This window comes from Mytilus edulis, chromosome 8 (assembly GCF_963676685.1).
Source record: "Mytilus edulis chromosome 8, xbMytEdul2.2, whole genome shotgun sequence".
Taxonomy (NCBI): domain Eukaryota; kingdom Metazoa; phylum Mollusca; class Bivalvia; order Mytilida; family Mytilidae; genus Mytilus; species Mytilus edulis.
The window spans coordinates 38,005,279-38,024,748 of record NC_092351.1 but is presented as its reverse complement, the minus strand read 5'-3'; the positions used below and the strand labels follow the sequence as shown (position 1 = coordinate 38,024,748).

Genomic DNA, 19,470 nt, shown 5'->3' with positions numbered 1-19,470 from the left:
AACAATTTTACCCCATGTCAGATTTGCTCTAAATGCTTTGGGTTTTGAGTTATAAGCCAAAAACTGCATTTTACCCCCATGTTCTATTTTTAGCTGTGGCGGCCATCTTGGTTGGTTGACCGGGTCACCGGACACATTTTTTAAACTAGATACCCCAATGATGATTGTGGCCAAGTTTGGGTAAATTTGGCCCAGTAGTTTCAGAGGAGAAGATTTTTGTAAAAGTTAACGCCGGACGACGGACGCCGGACGCCGGACGATGGACGCCGGACGCCAAGTGATGGGAAAAGCTCACTTGACCCTTCGAGCCAGGTGAGCTAAAAAGCATTCATGGCATAAAAAGATTGCTAAGACATGTGACTTCATCAAATTCAAGAGTAAATGCCATTGCAATTTTATTGAATAAAATATTGTACAAAAAATAGAACCAATAAAAACATTCTATGTGTACTACATAAATATTATAGGGTTTCAATGCCTTTACAATATCATAGAATAAAATACCGGTATAGCATAAAAAGCTAAACACATAAATAATATTCAATGTACATGATGTTAATAAATGATTACACCAATTCTCTTAGGTAAACACCATAACAATATCCTTTAACAAAAATATAGTAAAAAAAAGCTGAACACATCAATATTAAGACTAAACTAGAGGCTCTAAAGAGCCTGTGTCGCTCACCTTGGTCTATGTGACTATTAAACAAAGGAAGCAGATGGATTCATGACAAAATTGTATTTTGGTGATGGTGATGTGTTTGTACATCTTACTTTACTGAACATCCTTGCAGCTTACAATTATCTCTATCTATAATGAAGTTGGCCCAGTAGTTTCAGTGGAAAATGTTAGTAAAAATTTACAAATTTTATAAAAATTGTTGAAAATTGACTATAAAGGACAATAACTCCTTAGGGGGTCAATTGACCAATTCGGTCATGTTGACTTATTTGTAAATCTTACTTTGCTGAACATTATTGCTGTTTACAGTTTATTTCTATCTATAATAATTTTCAAGATAATAACCAAAAACAGTAAAATTTCCTTAAAATTACCAATTCAGGGGCAGGAACCCAACAACGGGTTGTCCGATTTATCTGAAAATTTCAGGGCAGATAGATCTTGACCTGATAAACAATTTATCCCCCTGTCAGATTTGCTCTAAAGGCTTTGGTTTTTGAGTTATAAGCCAAAAACTGCATTTTACCCCTATCTTCTATTTTTAGCCATGGCGGCCATCTTGGTTGAATGGCCGGGTCATCGGACACATTTTTGAAACTAGATACCCAAAAGATGATTGTGGATAAGTTTGGATTAATTTGGCCCAGTAGTTTCAGAGGAGAAGATTTTTGTAAAAGATTACTAAGATTTACGAAAAATGGTTAAAAATTGACTATAAAGGACAATATCTCCTATATGGGTCAACTGACCATTTCGGTCATGTTGACTTATTTGTAAATCTTACTTTGCTGAACATTATTGCTGTTTACAGTTCATTTCTATTCATATAATTTTCAAGATAATAACCAAAAACAGTAAAATTTCCTTAAAATTACCAATTCAGGGGCAGCAACCCAACAACAGGTTGTCAGATTCATCTGAAAATTTCAGGGTAGATAGATCTTGACCTGATAAACAATTTTCTAATCGTCAGATTTGCTCTTAATGCTTTGGTTTTTAAGTTATAAGCCAAAAACTGCATTTTACCCCTATGTTCTATTTTTAGCCATGGCGGCCATCTTGGTTGGTTGGCCGGGTCCCTGGACACATTTTTTAAACTAGATACCCCAAAGATAATTGTGGCCAAGTTTGGATAAATTTGGCCCAGTTGTTTCAGAGGAGAAAATTTTTGTAAAAGATTACTAAGATTTACGAAAAATGGTTAAAAATTGACTATAAAGGGCAATAACTCCTATATGGGTCAACTGACCATTTCGGTCATGTTGACTTATTTGTAGATCTTACTTTGCTGAACATTATTGCTGTTTACAGTTTATCTCTATCTATAATAATATTCAAGATAATAACCATATAACGGCAAAATTTCCTTAAAATTGCCAATTCAGGGGCAGCAACCCAACAACCGGTTGTCCGATTCGTCTGAAAATTTTAAGGCAGATAGATCTTGACTTAATAAACAATTTAACTCCATGTCAGATTTGCTCTAAATGCTTTGGTTTCAGAGTTATAAGCCAAAAACTGCATTTGACCCCTATGTTCTATTTTTAGCCATGGCGGCCATCTTGGTTGGTTGGCCGGGTAACCGAACACATTTTTTAAACTAGATACCCCAATGATGATTGTGGCCAAGTTTGGTTAAATTTGGCCCAGTAGTTTCAGAGGAGAAGATTTTTGTAAAAGTTAACGACGACGGACGACGGACGCCAAGTGATGAGAAAAGCTCACTTGGCCCTTCGGGCCAGGTGAGCTAAAAAAGCTGAACACATCAATATTCAAACTAAAAAAAAGCTGAACACATCAATACTAAGTAAAATATCTTACATTATCCTTAAAGATAATATAGTAACAAAGCTGAACACATCAATAATCTAAAGTAAACACTCTTATTATATACTTAGCGGTAAATACAAATAAATTGTATGTGTTATACAATCAATGGCAAGTGTGCTGTATATATCAGCCACCTTTGATGATATCAATATCAGCATGGTTACAAAAGCTTTATCACACCTTTAATCTATATGAAGTCACATCATCGATTGCAGTCACTGTTGCAAAGGCTATATCAAATCCCTAATCTATATGACGTCATGTCAAACCTATAGTCTGTATGACGTCATTTCAAACCTCCTTTTCTGTATGACATCATGTCACATAAAAAACATCTACTTTAGGTATATGTATATAATAAAGTGTATATGATATGGCTTTTTTCAATATCACACACCGTATCAACCCTCAACCAATATAATCCCTCGAGCTCTTGTGATTATATTGGTGTCTTGGGTTGATACAGATGTGATATTGAAAAAGCCATATGATATTCTCTATTTACATTGTCCTTAAAAAAAATCTGAACACATCAATAATCCAAGGTTTACACTCTTACGTTGTCCTTTTTAAGTAATGTATTAAAAATATGAACACATCAATAGTCCAAGGTCCACATTCTTACATTACATCCTTTAAGATACTATAATAAAAAAAAAACTGGACACATCAATAATTAATCTAAAGTAAACACTCTTACACTATCCTTTAAGAAAATGTAGTAAAATATCTGAACACATCAATAGTCCAAGGTAAACACTCTTACATTATCCTTTAAGAAAATGTAGTAAAATATCTGAACACATCAATAGTCCAAGGTAAACACTCTTACATTATCCTTTAAGTAATGTATTAAAAATATGAACACATCAATAATCCAAGGTAAACATTCTTACATTATCCTTTAAGATAATATAATACAAAATCTGAACACATCAGTACTTCAGGGTAAACAATCTTACATTTACCACCAACAAAATATCTTAAAAACACTGAACTCATTCAAAACAACTTCAATACTCTGGCACGTCTTTGAAAAAACTTATAGAATCTTTAATCCAAATATAGCAAAAATTGCTGGACACATAAAAATAATTGATGCATGTTTGATAACATTAATACTTCAATAATTACATAGCATCCTTAACCTCCTTTTTATTAAGAGAATAAGTGTAATATTTTTTCTGTGTATGAAGAAATAATATAAAAAAATGTGGTATGTAGCGGGTTATTTTTAAGTGTGCACCACATTTTTTATGTTATTTCCAATAGACAGAATTCTAAATTCTATTTTAAACCAGAGTAAATCATGAAAAATGTAACTGTTTTGAACATGTCAATGCTCAAATGTTAATACATGTGAAATGTTCATCTTACAGCACTGGCATTTACAGGTCTATTAGATTTGATAAAATATTCACACATGTACAAAATTATCATTATCAATAATAGACAGTAAAAGATTAACTTGATTACCGAAACATCTACTCTTAGGAAATATAAACCTACAAAAAGAACACATCCGAAGAGGAAAAAGTTCTTGATGAAAGAGATAACTTCATTTACATAATCTCCAAAGTACATTGTTGAATCACTGGGTTCAGGCGTCAATATCTGAAAAAATTAATGATATAATATATAACAATGCTTTTAAAAATGTTTATATCACTAGACATACAAATGAAATAACTTAGTAAAAATGGTAAAATAAAATCTTGGTAAAATATGGGCAATAGCAAATAATGGCAAATAATCCTATCAAGTATGGAGGATTCAGTCAAAAGGTCTTAGTCATTTCGGGTCTTTTTATAGTCAACTATGCGGTATGGGCTTTGATCATTGTTGAAGGTTGTACGGAAAGTTATATTTGATACTATCTGTGTCATTTGGGCTCTTTTGGAGAGTTATCTCATTGGTAATTATACCACATCTTCTTTTATATAAGACACGTAAGAGGAATTGCATTGTGAAGTTGACACTGTCCTAATACTACAATAAAGTCAAAAGTCGTATGGCTCACATTAAAGGCCAAATTCAAAATGGCAGTATTATACGGTGGACTACATATCTTTTTCAAACAATAAAACATGTACCAAGCATGAGAGCTAAGCACGAAATTTCTGTCAACTGGCAATTTTTCACTTTCTTGGAAGTTTACCACCCAGAACCTCTTTTTATCCTACAATCAGTAAACTGTTGTTCAAATAATAGTTTTACAAAAAAAAATTGCATTATTTGTACTTATTTAAGACATGTAAGATAGCACTACAGTCAGAATTTTCAGACTCCAATCAACAGTCTTTAAGGATTAATTTCTCTAAAACTGCTCGATGGATTTTTAAAATCTTTAACTTATTTTAAAGCTGAAATATAACTCTTTCTTAATCTATTTAAAAATTTAATTTTGGTTTGATTAATCTCAAAATATAGCTCATTAATTGCCAAAAAAGTGGTCTTCTAACTTCGATCAAAATGGCATATTCATGTCAAATGGTAGTAAACATTTGTTTTCATCCCTTTAATCAACCATCATGACCATATAAAATCAACAAAACCATGTCTTAGATTTTTTATATATGCCTCCAGTAAGAAGATATATTGATTTAACTGCTGGGTTCCAAACCTCATTTCACCTTTCATCTTTGGAGACCTATAAATTCATTTAAAAGCATATTATCCAAAAACTGGGACATGGTATTGTAGAAAATACACCCTTTAATCATATATATCAAAGCCAAGCCAAAGGGGGTAACCATAAAGATTCTATTTTCATTTTTTCATTACAATTCTCATGAAAAATTGTTCTGAGAAATGACCTAAAAACTGAATTTCCCCCTTAACACCTCTATAAAGTCAATATAAATACACAAATTCCACTGGGAACACCCCAGGAGTGTTCTGATACCATTACTATATATAGAACCACACACTTTGTGTCTTTGATGCTCTAATGCTGTAAATTTTATATTATATGTGAACTGTCCAACACTAACTTGGCATTTGGCGGGAGTTTGACGTCTTAGATTTGACCAACATTTATAATATAGTATTTAAATATAGACAAAGCTCCGCCTCTTTCCAGACAGTCTAAGATAAAAGAATAACATGATTGACCAGCTGCATATAATCAATGTTTAACATCATTATTCTCTATATAAAATATTTGAATTTTAAAAAAGAAATAAACTATGTCTGAAATAAGCTAGAACACTAAGAAAAGTGTGCATAAAAAACATGTTCATAAAAAGATCATGAGTTAGGCCATCCTCTTTTTGAAAATACACTTTTCCTCAGATTTTTTTTTAATTTATTTGGAACCGAAAAATTAAACTCAAACTGAAAATTAGTTAAAATGCATAAAATTGTATTTAAATGAAGAAGACCAAGGGAATAAATGTATACAGGCAGTCAGAGGCTTTTAATACTTTCCCACTCTTTCCCATAGTATTTTATTTTTATTTTTGTTCAGTGGCGGATCCAGGAATTTTCATAAGTGGGGGCCCACTGACTGACCTAAGAGGGGGCTCGCTCCAGTCACGCTTCAGTGATTCCCTATATAAGCAACCAAATTTTTTCCCAAAAAGGGGGGGGGGCCGGGCCCCCTGGGCCCCCCTAAATCCGCCTCTGCTGTTACATAAATTATTTTTGTTGCAAAACAATGAGATAAGACTACAATATTTCTCTTGTGGTCAGGGATTAACAGCTGGACACTGTCATCAACAGATGATTGGCATATTAGCCCCTCCCAAATGCCTATATATTTCGATTAATTACCATGTGCTTTTATTTACATAAGTCAATTATCAATTTACTCCCTGTTGCAATATGATAATGACTTTGGGATTTTTACAAACTGTGCAGTATAGTACTAACTTCAAAATTATGTGAAAAAAAAATAATTTCAAAAAATCATTGTTAGACTGTAGTGCTACCTTTAAGAAAGTCACCTGTTACCCCACATGAATGTTGAGCAATAACAATTCATTTTTGGGTCCTCCTGTGGTCAACTTTAAACTATGTTGATTTTTTTTTTAAATTGGAGAGAACGATGTGGATATCAGCACTAAAGTTTTAAGTGTTAGGTGTAAATTGCAGCCTAAAAACAATAAATGTACAATACATGGTCAGAAATATAAAGCCTTGCTTTTCATCCTGTTTCTACAGCTAGTAAAGATAAATTTCATTTTTTTTTAAATTTTAATCGTATACCTGTCTCATGAGCCTCAGTACAGGTACATCAAGATCTGGTAATAGAGTATCCTCATATGACCGATCAGGATCCACAGCTGGACAGTAATTAATTACACTTGCCAATCTATTTCTAGGTAAACCAAGGGTTTCCCTGAACAATTTCTCTCTGCTTTGTACTCTTTTATCATATTTTGCTCTAAATATATCAGCACAAGTCATGACACCATAAAATGTAATGTCTATAAAAAGAAAGCATTAATTATAATTAACTATTCATTACCATGCAATTGTTACATAAAAAAACAAGAGGCTCACATGAGCCCAATTATCACTGACATAATGAAAAAGTGTCTGACTAGTACTAGTGTGGACCTTAAATTGCACTTACTAGTTCATGTAGATGGGTTTTGTGATTCTCAATATTTTTGTAATAAACTTTTAACTAATAGCTCCTATAGTTTTCGAGAAAACTGCCAAATATTTCACATTAAAAATTGACATTTCAAGGGGAACAACTCTAAATTATATTTCCATATTTTCTTATACTTTTCAGAGAAAAAAATTATGTTGTGTCAAGTGGGAACAATAAAGAAGCTGAATAATATACCTACACTTCTGATTCTTATGTGAAAGTAAACATGTCATCTTTTGTTTGTTCACCTGTCTATGAGATTTGAAAAACCTATTGACATATGAATTTTCCTATCATTACAACTTGTCCTTTAATTTTCAATTTCATTTCATTAATGCTTGTTTATTTATTAAAGAATATCTTGAGCAATTTCATACATGTAAAAGGCAACAGATCTGTATGTTATATTAAAGGGTTCTTTTAATTCTAGAAAATTAATAAGACATGTAATATGGGAATTAACCATTTAGAAGGTTAAGCTATGAATGCATGGCTAAAAGGTTTCGTTAATTCTTACAGAATTATCTAGTTACAGTATAATGAACCTTCCATGTCAGGAGCCTGTAATTCAGTGGTTGTCCTTGTTGATGTGTTAGACATTTTTTTTTCTCGCTTATTTATTGTACAAAAATAAGGCCAATAGATTTTAGTTTGAATTATTTCACATTTGTCATTTCGGGCCTTTTATAGCTGACTATGTGGTATAGGCTTTGCTCAATGTTGAAGGCTGTAAGGTAACCAATAGTTGTTAATTTCTGTGTCATTTTGTCTGTTGTGGAAAGTTGTCTCCTTGGCAATCACACTGCATCTTCTTTTTAACTTGTCAAGCATTAATGGCTAATTCTCTTTTGTGGGGTTAGTTTTATATTATTTTCTAATAATTTTTTCAAAATTCAAAATTCAAAATTATTCCAAATTGAATTGTTCCATTATAAGACTTGAAACCCATTTGTAGAGGAAGTATCTTGAAGTTGCCTGTGCTCCAAGTATTTTTTTATCGAACAAACCTTAATACATGTAATACTGATAGTTAATTTGATTGCTTTCAATTAAAGCATTATTGCCCAACTTATAAGCTTTTTAAAATAGATGAATCTTATCAACATTACCTAATTCATTGGCCACTTTCACCACAGTCTTTAACAAAGCAGAAGGCATGGCAGAATCTGGATTGGACGAACACACAATGATGATCCTATTGATTCGTCTGTGTGTAAACCTGTCTCTGTACTCGTTTCTCATCGTTGTTATTCCATGATATCTTCCAAAAGCAACAATGTCATTCAATATCTCTTTTTCTTTCACTTTACCACAGAAAACAAGACGTAAGAGTTCTTCATTTATTATTGAATCATCGTTTTCAAATCCAGTCATGTCTATAAATGTAGGGAACCTACTCAAATCATTCTGTTTGTAATATTCTTCCTTTGGGAAGCTGAAATATATCAGAAAAACTTAGGTTACTAGCCACCATATTCATGATATTGAGTTATCAGATTGAGAGTAAAGTCATTCCTATATGGAAAGAGTGCAATACCTCACGAGAGGAGGGACAATAGGGGGTCGGTTAACATGTTAACAACACCTAGATTTTGGCAAAAACAGTTTAAAAAAAAATTCAAAAATGCTGATAACAGTGAAAACAGATAACAGTTAACAACACCTTAAAAGGGCCTAACAGGTAAACATAAAAAGGTACCCCCCCCTCCCCCCTCAACGAGGTGGTGGCATATTGAAAACCAAAGACCACCAACACAAGGTTGATAGGAAGGTTAACTGCTGTTGATGAAGAGAAACTACAATATCAAATATGCTACTTATTCCTACTGGTATATTATCTATAAATCTTTACTTTTCACTATATCATTTTTCAAACTGCCATTTCAACTACCAGGTATGTTCATATTACAATAATAAAAAACAATATGTATACATTTATGACAAGAACTGCAAACAAAGGAACAGATAAACAAATATCAATTAATACCAGTTAAAATTTCTTTTTTAAGAGAACCACCTTGGTGGTCTTGATGTAGGGTGCTTATCTGGAGTGTGAAATGTTGTTTATTGGATCAACTACAATGTATGGGTCAAACTAAAAGGAAACAAGAGTGCACACGCTGAAATGTCTCGCCTTCTTTACTAATAATTGATACTATGTTGATTGGCATAAATATAAAGCTTTATTACAACTGTCACATAAACTCAACATTAACCAAGAAAACAAAACATTGATCAATGAACCATGAAAATGAGGTCAAAGTCAGATGAACCATGCCAGGCAGACATGAACAGCTAACAATTCTACAACAAATATAGTTGACTTATTGCTTATAAATTAAGAAAAACAGACCAAAACACAAACACTTAACACTTAGCAATGGACCGTGAAAATGAGGTCAAGGTCAAATAAAACCAGCGTAACAGACATATAGATTATAAAATATTTCCATAAACCAAATATAGTAGATCTATTGCATATAGTATAAAAAAAAACAGACCAAAACACAAAAACTTAACTATAACCACTGAACCATGAAAATGATGTCAAGGTCTGATGACACCTGTCAGTTGGACATGTACACCTTACAGTCCTTCCATACACCGAATATACTAGACCTATTGCTTATAGTATCTGAGATATCGACTTGACCACCAAAACTTAACCTTGTTCACTGATCCATGAAATGAGGTCGAGGTCAAGTGAAAACTGTCTGACGGGCATGAGGACCTTGCAAAGTACGCACATACCAAATATAGTTTTCCTCACTCAGCAGCAATTACTTATACTAAGAGAGAATTTAACATTACAAAAAATCTGAACTTTTCTTTCAAGTAGTCACTGAACCATTAAAATGAGGTCATGGACATTGGACATGTGACTGACGGAAAGTTCTTAACATGAGGCATCTATATACAAAGTATGAAGCATCAAGGTCTTCTACCTTCTAAAATATAAAGCTTTTAAGAAGTTAGCTAACGCCACCGCCGCCGGATCACTATCCCTATGTCGAGCTTTCTGCAACAAAAGCTGCAGGCTGGACAAAAATTGTGCTCCCTACAAAGCATTGCACAAATTAGAAACAAAAATTAACAAGTAATTTTGAAAGTGTGCAGATCCATATAAATAATAATCTTAAGCAAATCAGGTACCTTCTTAGATGTCTTGTAATTTGCATTCCCATCACATCTTCATGATTTCCAAAATAACCACACTTGGCATATTCGTACCAGCGATTACTGCTAAAACTAGCAAATACGGTATTAAGGAACGATGATTTACCACATCCTGGTGGTCCAATGACAGCAACGTTCAATGGCTTTCTGACACTTTCTGTTAATATTTTACAGTCTTGGAGAAGTTCCTGTTTCCTAGCATAGCAAGGGTCATCCTTCTCATGTTTTATTTCATAATTCACTTCATAATTAATGTCTTCAAAAAGATTATCTTCATAATCAGGTTCCCATTTATCTCCCTTGTCTGAAAATAAATTTCAATTTATAATATCTGTAATTCAGAAATTAGTGTGTGCATTTATAAGTGATTTTTAGAAAAGACAAAAAAGTGAGGTTAATTATTGTGAATTCTTGAAAATCTGCATACATATGTACATTAGATAAAATTATATGTACCGTATCTGATATCAGAATGTGAGTTCTTATAACATTGTATTATCTCAATACTCATTCAGTCACATTAATCCATAACAAGGACACAAGAGTGCACAAGCTGAAATGTCTCCTATGTCTTGCTTGTTATTGAATTAATGTTGAAAGTCTTTAATATGAAGGTACGTTTTACCACAAGTTAGCTGTGGAACCGTAGCTCTTAGGTCCTTATGCTTTTTTTTTACTATTTGCGGACCATAGAATGCAAATAGTAAAAATATAGCATAAGGACCTAAGAGCTACGGTTCCCCAGCTAACTACAAGTATCTGACACTTAAACTTAACTTTATTTATGTTCCATGATCATGAGGTCATAGTCAGACGAATTAACCAGACATGTACACCTTACAATCATTATATACATCAAATATAGTTGACCTGTTACTTATAGCATGTATAGTATTTGATAAACTGACAAAATTAAGAAACTGTCATTGACCAATGAACCAAGAAAATGAGATAAATGTCAGATAATCATGATAATACCTGTCAGACAATTTTGTACACCTTGCACCATACACTAAACATAGCTGACCTTTTAGCTATCATTATTTGGAAAATCAAACAAAACACAAAAACCTAATATTGACCAATGAACCATGAAAATGAGGTCAAGGTCAGATGATACAGACTAGACTGACATGTACACCTTACACAACATTCATCTACATTCATTCAATACACCAAATAAAGTTTACCTATTGGTTATAGAACTTGGAAAACAAAAAAAACAAAAAACAGGTGCTCCACAGGGCACAGCTTTATAGAACCCCAGAAGTCGAACCTTGAACAGTTAGGGCTAGTATGGACACAACATTCAAGCTTGATACAGCTCTGAATTTGAATTGTGATTAAATAGTTGACACAACATAGGTTTCTGACACAGAATGAATGTGGTCTAAAAACTTAGACTTTTAAATTGGACATTAAAATTGAGAATGGAAATTGGGAATGTGTCAAAGAGACAACAACCCGACCAAATAAAAAACAACAGCAGAGGGTCACCAACAGGTCTTCAATGTAGCGAGAAATTCCCGCACCCGGAGGCGTCCCTCAGCTGGCCCCTAAACAAATATATACTAGTTCAGTGATAATGAACACCATACTAATTTCCAAATTGTACACAAGAAACTAAAATTAAAATAATACAAGACTAACAAAGGCCAGAGGCTCCTGACTTGGGACAGGCGCAAAAATGCGGCGGGGTTAAACATGTTTGTGAGATCTCAACCCTCCCCCTATACCTCTAACCAATGTAGTAAAGTAAACGCATAACAATACGCACATTAAAATTCAGTTCAAGAGAAATCCGAGTCTGATGTCAGAAGGTGTAACCAAAGAAAATAAACAAAATGACAATAATACATAAATAACAACAGACTACTAGCAGTTAACTGACATGCCAGCTCCAGACTTCAATTAAACTGACTGAAAGATTATGATTTCATCATATGAACATCAGGCACAATCCTTCCCGTTAGGGGTTTAGTATCATACCATCATAACATATATGAGAAGAACATAACCCGTGTCATGCCAACAACTGTTTTTAGAATAAATGTGTTTAGTTCCGATGCAAAGACCTTATCAGTGACTCAATATTAACGCCAAAATATGCAATCTTTAATGACTTGACAACAGTATCGTAATTATATCCCTTCTTAATAAGTCTATTCAAAGGTTTTGTAAGTTTCTGAGGTGAATACTGACACCTTTGTGCTTTATAAAGAATATTACCATAAAAAATTGGATGTGAAATACCTGAACGTATTAGAAGTCTGCATGTTGAGCTATATTTACGAATGATGTCTTTATACCGATGATAAAATTTAGTAAATGTTTTGACTAGTTTGTGATATCGAAAACCCTGGTGGAATAATTTTTCAGTAATACATAAATTTCTCTCGTTAAAATCTAAAACATTGTTACATACACGAGCGAATCGTACAAGTTGAGATATATAAACACCGTAAGATGGTGACAAGGGAACGTCGCCATCTAAAAACGGATAATTAACGATAGGAAATGAAAAATCATCCCTTTTATCATAAATTTTAGTATTCAGCTTTCCATTAGTGATATAGATATCAAGATCGAGAAAAGGGCAGTGGTCATTGTTAGTATTAGCTTTATTTAAAGTAAGTTCAACAGGATAAATTTCATTAATATACATACTGAAGTCGTCATTATTAACCTATTATGGTCCAATATCCAAAATTAAAATACATGGTTAGATTCAGCATATCAAAGAACCCCAAGAATTCAATTTTTGAATAAGTCTAATAAAGTTCAATTTTGAACCCTTTAGACCTCAATGCTGACCAATTTGATAACTTGGGCCAAATATCAAAAAACTAAAGACATATGATTAGATTCAGCATTTTATCAAAAAAAAACATATATTAAATTTTTGTTGAAATGAAACTAAATTCAATTTTGGACCTTAATGTAGACCAATTTCAAAACTTGACCAAATATTAAGATTATAAATACACAGTTAGATTTGGCATATTAATTAGAACCCCAATAATTCAATTTTTGATGAAACCCTATTTGGCCCCAATTTCCTAAAACTGTTGGGACCAAAACTCCCAAATTCAATCCCAATCTTCCTTGTGTGGTCATTAACCTCCGTTTAAATGTCAAAGATTTCTTTTCACTTTTACTAAAGTTATTGTGTGAAAACCAAGAAAAATGCTTCTTTGCGCCCTTTTAGGGCCCCTAATTTCTGAACTGTTAGGACTAAACTTCAAAAATCAATCCTAACCTTCCTGTTGTGGTCATTAATCTTGTGTTTAAATTTCATAGATTTCTATTTAATTATACTTAAGTTATTTTTTGAAAACCAAGAAAAATGCTTATTTGGGCCCTTTTTTTGGCCCCTAATTTGACCCCTAAAATCAATCCCAACCTTTCTTTAGTGGTATTGAACCTTCTGTTAAAAGTTTATAGAGATCAATTCACTAAAAAAACTAAAGTTATTGTCCAGAAACTAAATGTGTCTTCTGACGACGACAACATCATGAACACCATACCATTATATGACGCAATTTTAAAAGAACCCATATACCTCTTAAAGTAATCCTCTACTCATAAAAAGTTAAAAATTCATATGACACAAAAACTGTTATTTTATTACAAGCAGTCATTGAACCATGAAAATGAAGTCAAGGACAAATGACTGCTAGAAACTTCATAATTATTACATATGGTATTTGCATACAAGGTATGATGCATCTTAGTCTTCTCCCTTCTGAAATATGAAGCTTTACACAAAAAGTTTTACATTGCTGTCAGTTAGTAACATCTATGTCTCTTATACTGTGACTTTTCCTCACAGGTGAGACAAAAACATTACAACAATTTCTAAATTTACAGTATTTCAATGTTTTATTTTTATTTTTATCCTCTCTATGCATGTTCAATTGACAATAATATTCTTCTTCTTATATTAAACATGTTTAAGTCTGTTTGAAATTGAAGATAATTTATTTTGTCAAAGATTCCTTTTTCAGTGATTCAATACCATTTACAATATATATATATGATCTTCATGAGGATTCAAGCACCTAACTATATGAACGAAAAACACATGATCTAATAGCCTTAAAATGGATATATTTGGTGAAACTTAAACAGTTTTACAAACTTGTTTTAAACATGTTAAACAAATTGTTAAATTCTGCATCCTAAACACCTGCCCTCATCCATTACCATATATCTACCACAATGTATGACTTTAATAACGTACATTGTAAATAAATTAAAAAATCACTTTTTGTTACGTTTGATCTTTAATTATGTTTATAGCTTTTTAATACAGTGTGGCCAAATGATGAGATGGCTATGCTCATTGTTGTAGCAGTATGATGACAAATGCATGCAGTTGGTTACATCAAAATATTTTTAGTTTCTGGTAGATAATTGTGTTTCTGGTAGTTAATTGTCATGATTGTCTTAACAGCAATTTTATCATATCTCCTTCTTTTTCACAAATATGGAAAACACTGAAGTTTTGAGTGAGAACCAAGCTGTCAACAGATGCATTTGACTACTATCTGAATTGGCACATAATGCAATATAAAAAAGATGTGGTTTGATTGCCAATGAGACAACTATCCACAAAAGACCAAAATGACACAGACATTAACAACTATAGGTCATCATAAGGCCTTCAACAATGAGCAAAGCCCATACTGCATAGTTTTCCTGCCAAAGGTAGGTGGTTCTCTCTTGTTGGTATCCCAGATTATTTCACCACCAATTAAAACTTACACTGCAATATAGCCAAGCTTGCTAAAAGTGGTGTTAAACACCAGCAATCAAATAATCAATCTGAGTATATACAACTGTGTAGGGGGTCTCATTGGGAGGTTCTGATCCCCGATCCCGCTTACTGTTTTGTCAGATTCCCGTATCCCGCTTATACTATGTACCTAAGCAATTCTCATTTTTTTGTAATTTCCCGTGTCCCGCTAGACCTTAATTCCTGTTTTCACGGCACAATAATTTGACTTTCCCGTGTCACGCTTACAAAAAATCGGCAGTCCCACATCACGCTTAGACCCCAATGAGACCCACTGATTACATTATTTATAATAGAGTACCTGGTTTGTCTATTGGATCTTTATCTGAGTTTGGTTTATGTAAATCATCACCATCCATATCTGAGAACTCATTAAACTCATTTTCCTTTCTAGATGCTCTCCCTGTTGAAGCAGTCTTTCTTTTGAGACCCATTATTCATATACTACAAAAAATAATATTGGTAATATGGCTATGGGACACAGATGATGCCCCTGCATGAATACAATGTAAACTAGAGGCTCTAAAGAGCCTGTGTTGCTCACCTTGGTCTATGTGCATATTAAACAAAGGACACAGATGGATTCATGACAAAATTGTGTTTTGGTGATGTTGATGTGTTTGTAGATCTTACTATACTGAACATATTTGCTACTTACAACTTTCTCCATCTATAATAAACTTGGCCCTTTTAATAGATAGAATAAAACATTTTGTAAAAATTTTACAAAAATTTACCAAATTAATGAAAATTGTTAAAAACTGACAATTTTGGTCATGTTGACTTATTTTTAGATAATATAATGAGTGGTATGTACAGATGTATTTTCTTTAAGGAGAAAAAATAAGAATTGTGAGGATGAATTATATTGAGAGGAAAGAAATGTGAGAGAATGTTATTTTCTTTGTTAGTGCTTGACATGCTTGATGTACTGGTCTAATGGAAGTGTAGCTTTCTCTTTTCTCTCATGTAGTTTCTATTTTCTTTAGAAAATTGATAACATTTTAACTTCTGAAACTACTGCAGTCTTAAAATTTACAAGTGTTAACAGCCTATTGTGTTACTGATTATGTGCATGCTTATTTATATAAACATTATAGCACTTCACAGTGACCAAAAAAGTTTGCAGCTTTTCATCAATTTTAGCAGCATTATTATGCAGTAATAAACACTTTCTTTCAATCCCAAAAATTTTACTTTCCAGTCTTTTGAAATGCCTGGTTGGCATATTTTTCCATTGACATGCATCACGGTATATATTCTGATTATACCCACCGCCCTAAACACATGAGACATATTTTGTATGATATATATTTTTAATTTTTAAATCCTTGAATTGCTCTTAGTTAAAGTTGTTCTGATATGTCATGCATCAAACAATTAAGCAATTCAATGATTTAATTTTAATCAGATTAATATAGAAAGATCATATTTGTGCTTAATAAAAATGAGAATGGAAATGGGGAATGTGTCGAAGAGACAACAACCCGACCAAATAAAAAAACAACAGCAGAAGGTCACCAACAGGTCTTCAATGTAACGGGAAATTCCCACACCCGGAGTCATCCTTTAGCTGGCCCTTAAACAAATATATACTAGTTCAGTGATAATGAATGCCATACTAATTTCCAAATTGTACACAAGAAACTAAAATTAAAACAATACAAGACTAACAAAGGCCAGAGGCTCCTGACTTGGGACAGGCACAAAAATGCGGCAGGGTTCTATTTTTAGCCTTAGCGGCCATCTTGGTTGGTTTACCCGGTCACAAAACACAATTTTTTAACTAGATAGACTAATAATGATTCTGGCTATGTTTGGTAAAATTTGGCCCAGTAGTTTCAGAGGAGAAGATTTTTGTAAAAGTTAACTAAGATTTACGAAAAATGGTTAAAAATTGACTATAAAGGGCAATTACTCCTAAAGGGGTCAATTGACCATTTTGGTCCTGTTGACTTATTTTTAAATCTTACTTTGCTGAACATTTTTGCTGTTTACAGTTTATCTCTATCCATAATAATATTCAAGATAATATCCAAAAAAAGCAAAATTTCCTTAAAATTACCAATTCAGGGGCAGCAACCCAACAACAGGTTGTCCCATTCATCTTAAAATTTCAGGGCAGATAGATCTTGACCAGATAAACAATTTTACCCCTTGTCAGATTTGCTCTAAATGCTTTTGTTTTTGAGTAATAACCAAAAACTGCATTTAACCTATTCTATTTTTAGCCCTGGCGGCCATCTTGGTTTGTTGGCCGGGTCAAAAAACAAAAATTATAAATAAGATACATCAATGATGATTGTGGCCAAGTTTGGATTAATTTGGCCCAGTAGTTTCAGAGGAGAAGATTTTTGTAAAAGATCATGGAGATTTACGAAAAATGGTTAAAAATTGACTATAAAGGGCAATAACTCCCAAAGGGGTCAACTGACCATTTTGGTCATGTTGACTTATTTGTAAATCTTACTTTGCTGAACATTATTGCTGTTTACAGTTTATCTCCATTTATAATAATATTCAAGATAATAACCAAAAACAGTAAAATTTCCTTAAAATTACCAATTTAAGGGCAGCAACCCAACAATGGGTTGTCTGATTTATCTAAAAATTTCAGGGCAGATAGATCTTGACCTGGTTAACAATTTTACCCCTTGTCAAATTTGCTTTAAATGTTTTGGTTTTTGAGTTATAAGCCAAAAACTGCATTTTACCCCTATGTTCTATTTTAGCCGTGGCGGCCATCTTGGTTGGTTGGTCGGGTAAAAAAACACAAGTTTTAAATTAGATACATCAATGATGATTGTGGCCAAGTTTGATTTAATTTGGCCCTGTAGTTTCAGAGGAGAAGATTTTTGTAAAAGTTAACGACGACGGACGACAGACGACGGACAACGACGGAAGCCAAGTGATGAGAAAAGCTCACTTGGCCTTTTAGGCCAGGTGAGCTAAAAATGGAATTACCGAAGCATGACCTGAGCCACTGCATGTTAGCCACCCGGCCCATCCCCCCTTTTTTCCAAATATGAAAATTCAAGGATCTGCCACTGGTCTCATGGACATATTGCAACTCCATATCTGTTGTTTTTTTCAGTTTACGTTCATGGATAGTAAACGGCTGGGCACATTCTAGTACAAATAATGGCGCCAACTAAAATGAAAACTCGGTAGACAGGAAAAGTATACGAGCTAATTAAATGAGAATGATTAAAATTATTTAAAGATATATCCGCTATTGAGTCTCTGTGCTTCTTATATATGTTAACAAATACCTTTACAAATGAACTAATAGTTGTCAGTATAAGTTCTTAGATAGACACGTCATGTAAAAAAACTTCTACTTTCACTTTTAAGTTTTCAAAACATCTCTAGTTCTGTTTCGTGTATTTACTTCCATTGATAGAGGAGCACCACCCAGAGTTTCATGCTGAAGACTTTGTACCAGACTATAAATGTCCGATATAATATATTGAATAGTATACTGTTCCTAGATGAAACAAAGAAAACAAAAGCACCATTTTCCATTCTTTCAGTGCCAGGAAAATAAATTGACTAATGGAAATTGAGTCATGGTTGATACTAAACGTATATAAAGAAATATCTAGCTGAGTGTTAGATAAAGGCTTTTCAGTATCAAATTACAGGGGCGGATCCAGCTATTTTAAAAGGGGGTCCAACTATATGTCCCCATTCAAATGCATTGATCGGTTCCAACCCCGGACAACCCCCCCCCCCCCCCCCCCTTTTCTCATCGGGATCCGCCAATGAGTTACAATATAAACGTAACCGCCGCGTAGTAAACTTAAGGATGTTTGGCGCTCAGTTTCAAAATAAATAACTTTTCATAAAACTAGTATATATTGATAGGGGATTAATTGAGGAATAAAAAAATATAGGGGTGAATGTGTTTGTTTTCGAGATAATAGCCATTAGAAATTTGGCGGGGAAAAGTTCTCTCTTGACTTTTCATAGCTTTATCATTGACCAGTCAAAATCATCAAATACTATGAAAAAATAAATAAGATTTTATAAGACTTTTACAAATGGCTTATAATTATACATGTTAAAGATTTATAAAAAGAAAAATGGGGGTTCATGGACAAAAAATTTTAAGGCATTCAAATGGATAAAACCAGAGGATTTCGAAAATCTGACAAAAATTCCAAAACATGACAAGCAGACATCCTTAAAACAGACATAAGTAACGCAAAGAAGACTTGTTTATAATTATGGTAAGGACAACTTAGAAATATAAAAATATGCTTTAAAGGATATGATCGTAAATGAGAGTGTCTGTAAACTCAGTTTACCTATTTTACACTGAGTATTTCACCTGTGTTTTTTATGATCCAGAAAGAAAAATCAGTCATGACCATG

At 33.1% G+C, this 19,470-nt stretch overlaps 1 protein-coding gene across 1 annotated transcript; it reads right to left on the bottom strand.

The window, feature by feature from the left end:
* Positions 1-370: 370 nt before the first annotated feature.
* On the bottom strand, positions 371-18,474 carry LOC139486809 (uncharacterized). The gene is made up of 6 exons (XM_071271782.1): positions 18,366-18,474; positions 15,395-15,537; positions 10,272-10,599; positions 8,228-8,553; positions 6,725-6,945; positions 371-4,129 (listed from the first exon to the last, which is right to left on the bottom strand). Exons 2-6 carry the CDS (start codon positions 15,525-15,527, stop codon positions 3,884-3,886), a joined length of 1,254 nt encoding a protein of 417 aa, XP_071127883.1. The 5' UTR covers positions 15,528-15,537; positions 18,366-18,474; the 3' UTR covers positions 371-3,883.
* Positions 18,475-19,470: the final 996 nt, after the last annotated feature.

Excerpts from the sequence above, each read along its gene's own strand:
- LOC139486809 (XM_071271782.1), bottom strand. The coding sequence starts at position 15,527 with ATGGGTCTCAAAAGAAAGACTGCTTCAACAGGGAGAGCATCTAGAAAG. Across the intron at positions 6,946-8,227 it reads GAAAGTGGCCAATGAATTAG|ACATTACATTTTATGGTGTC; the intron begins GTAATGTTGATA and ends TTCTTTTTATAG. Across the intron at positions 4,130-6,724 it reads TACTGAGGCTCATGAGACAG|ATATTGACGCCTGAACCCAG; the intron begins GTATACGATTAA and ends TAATTTTTTCAG.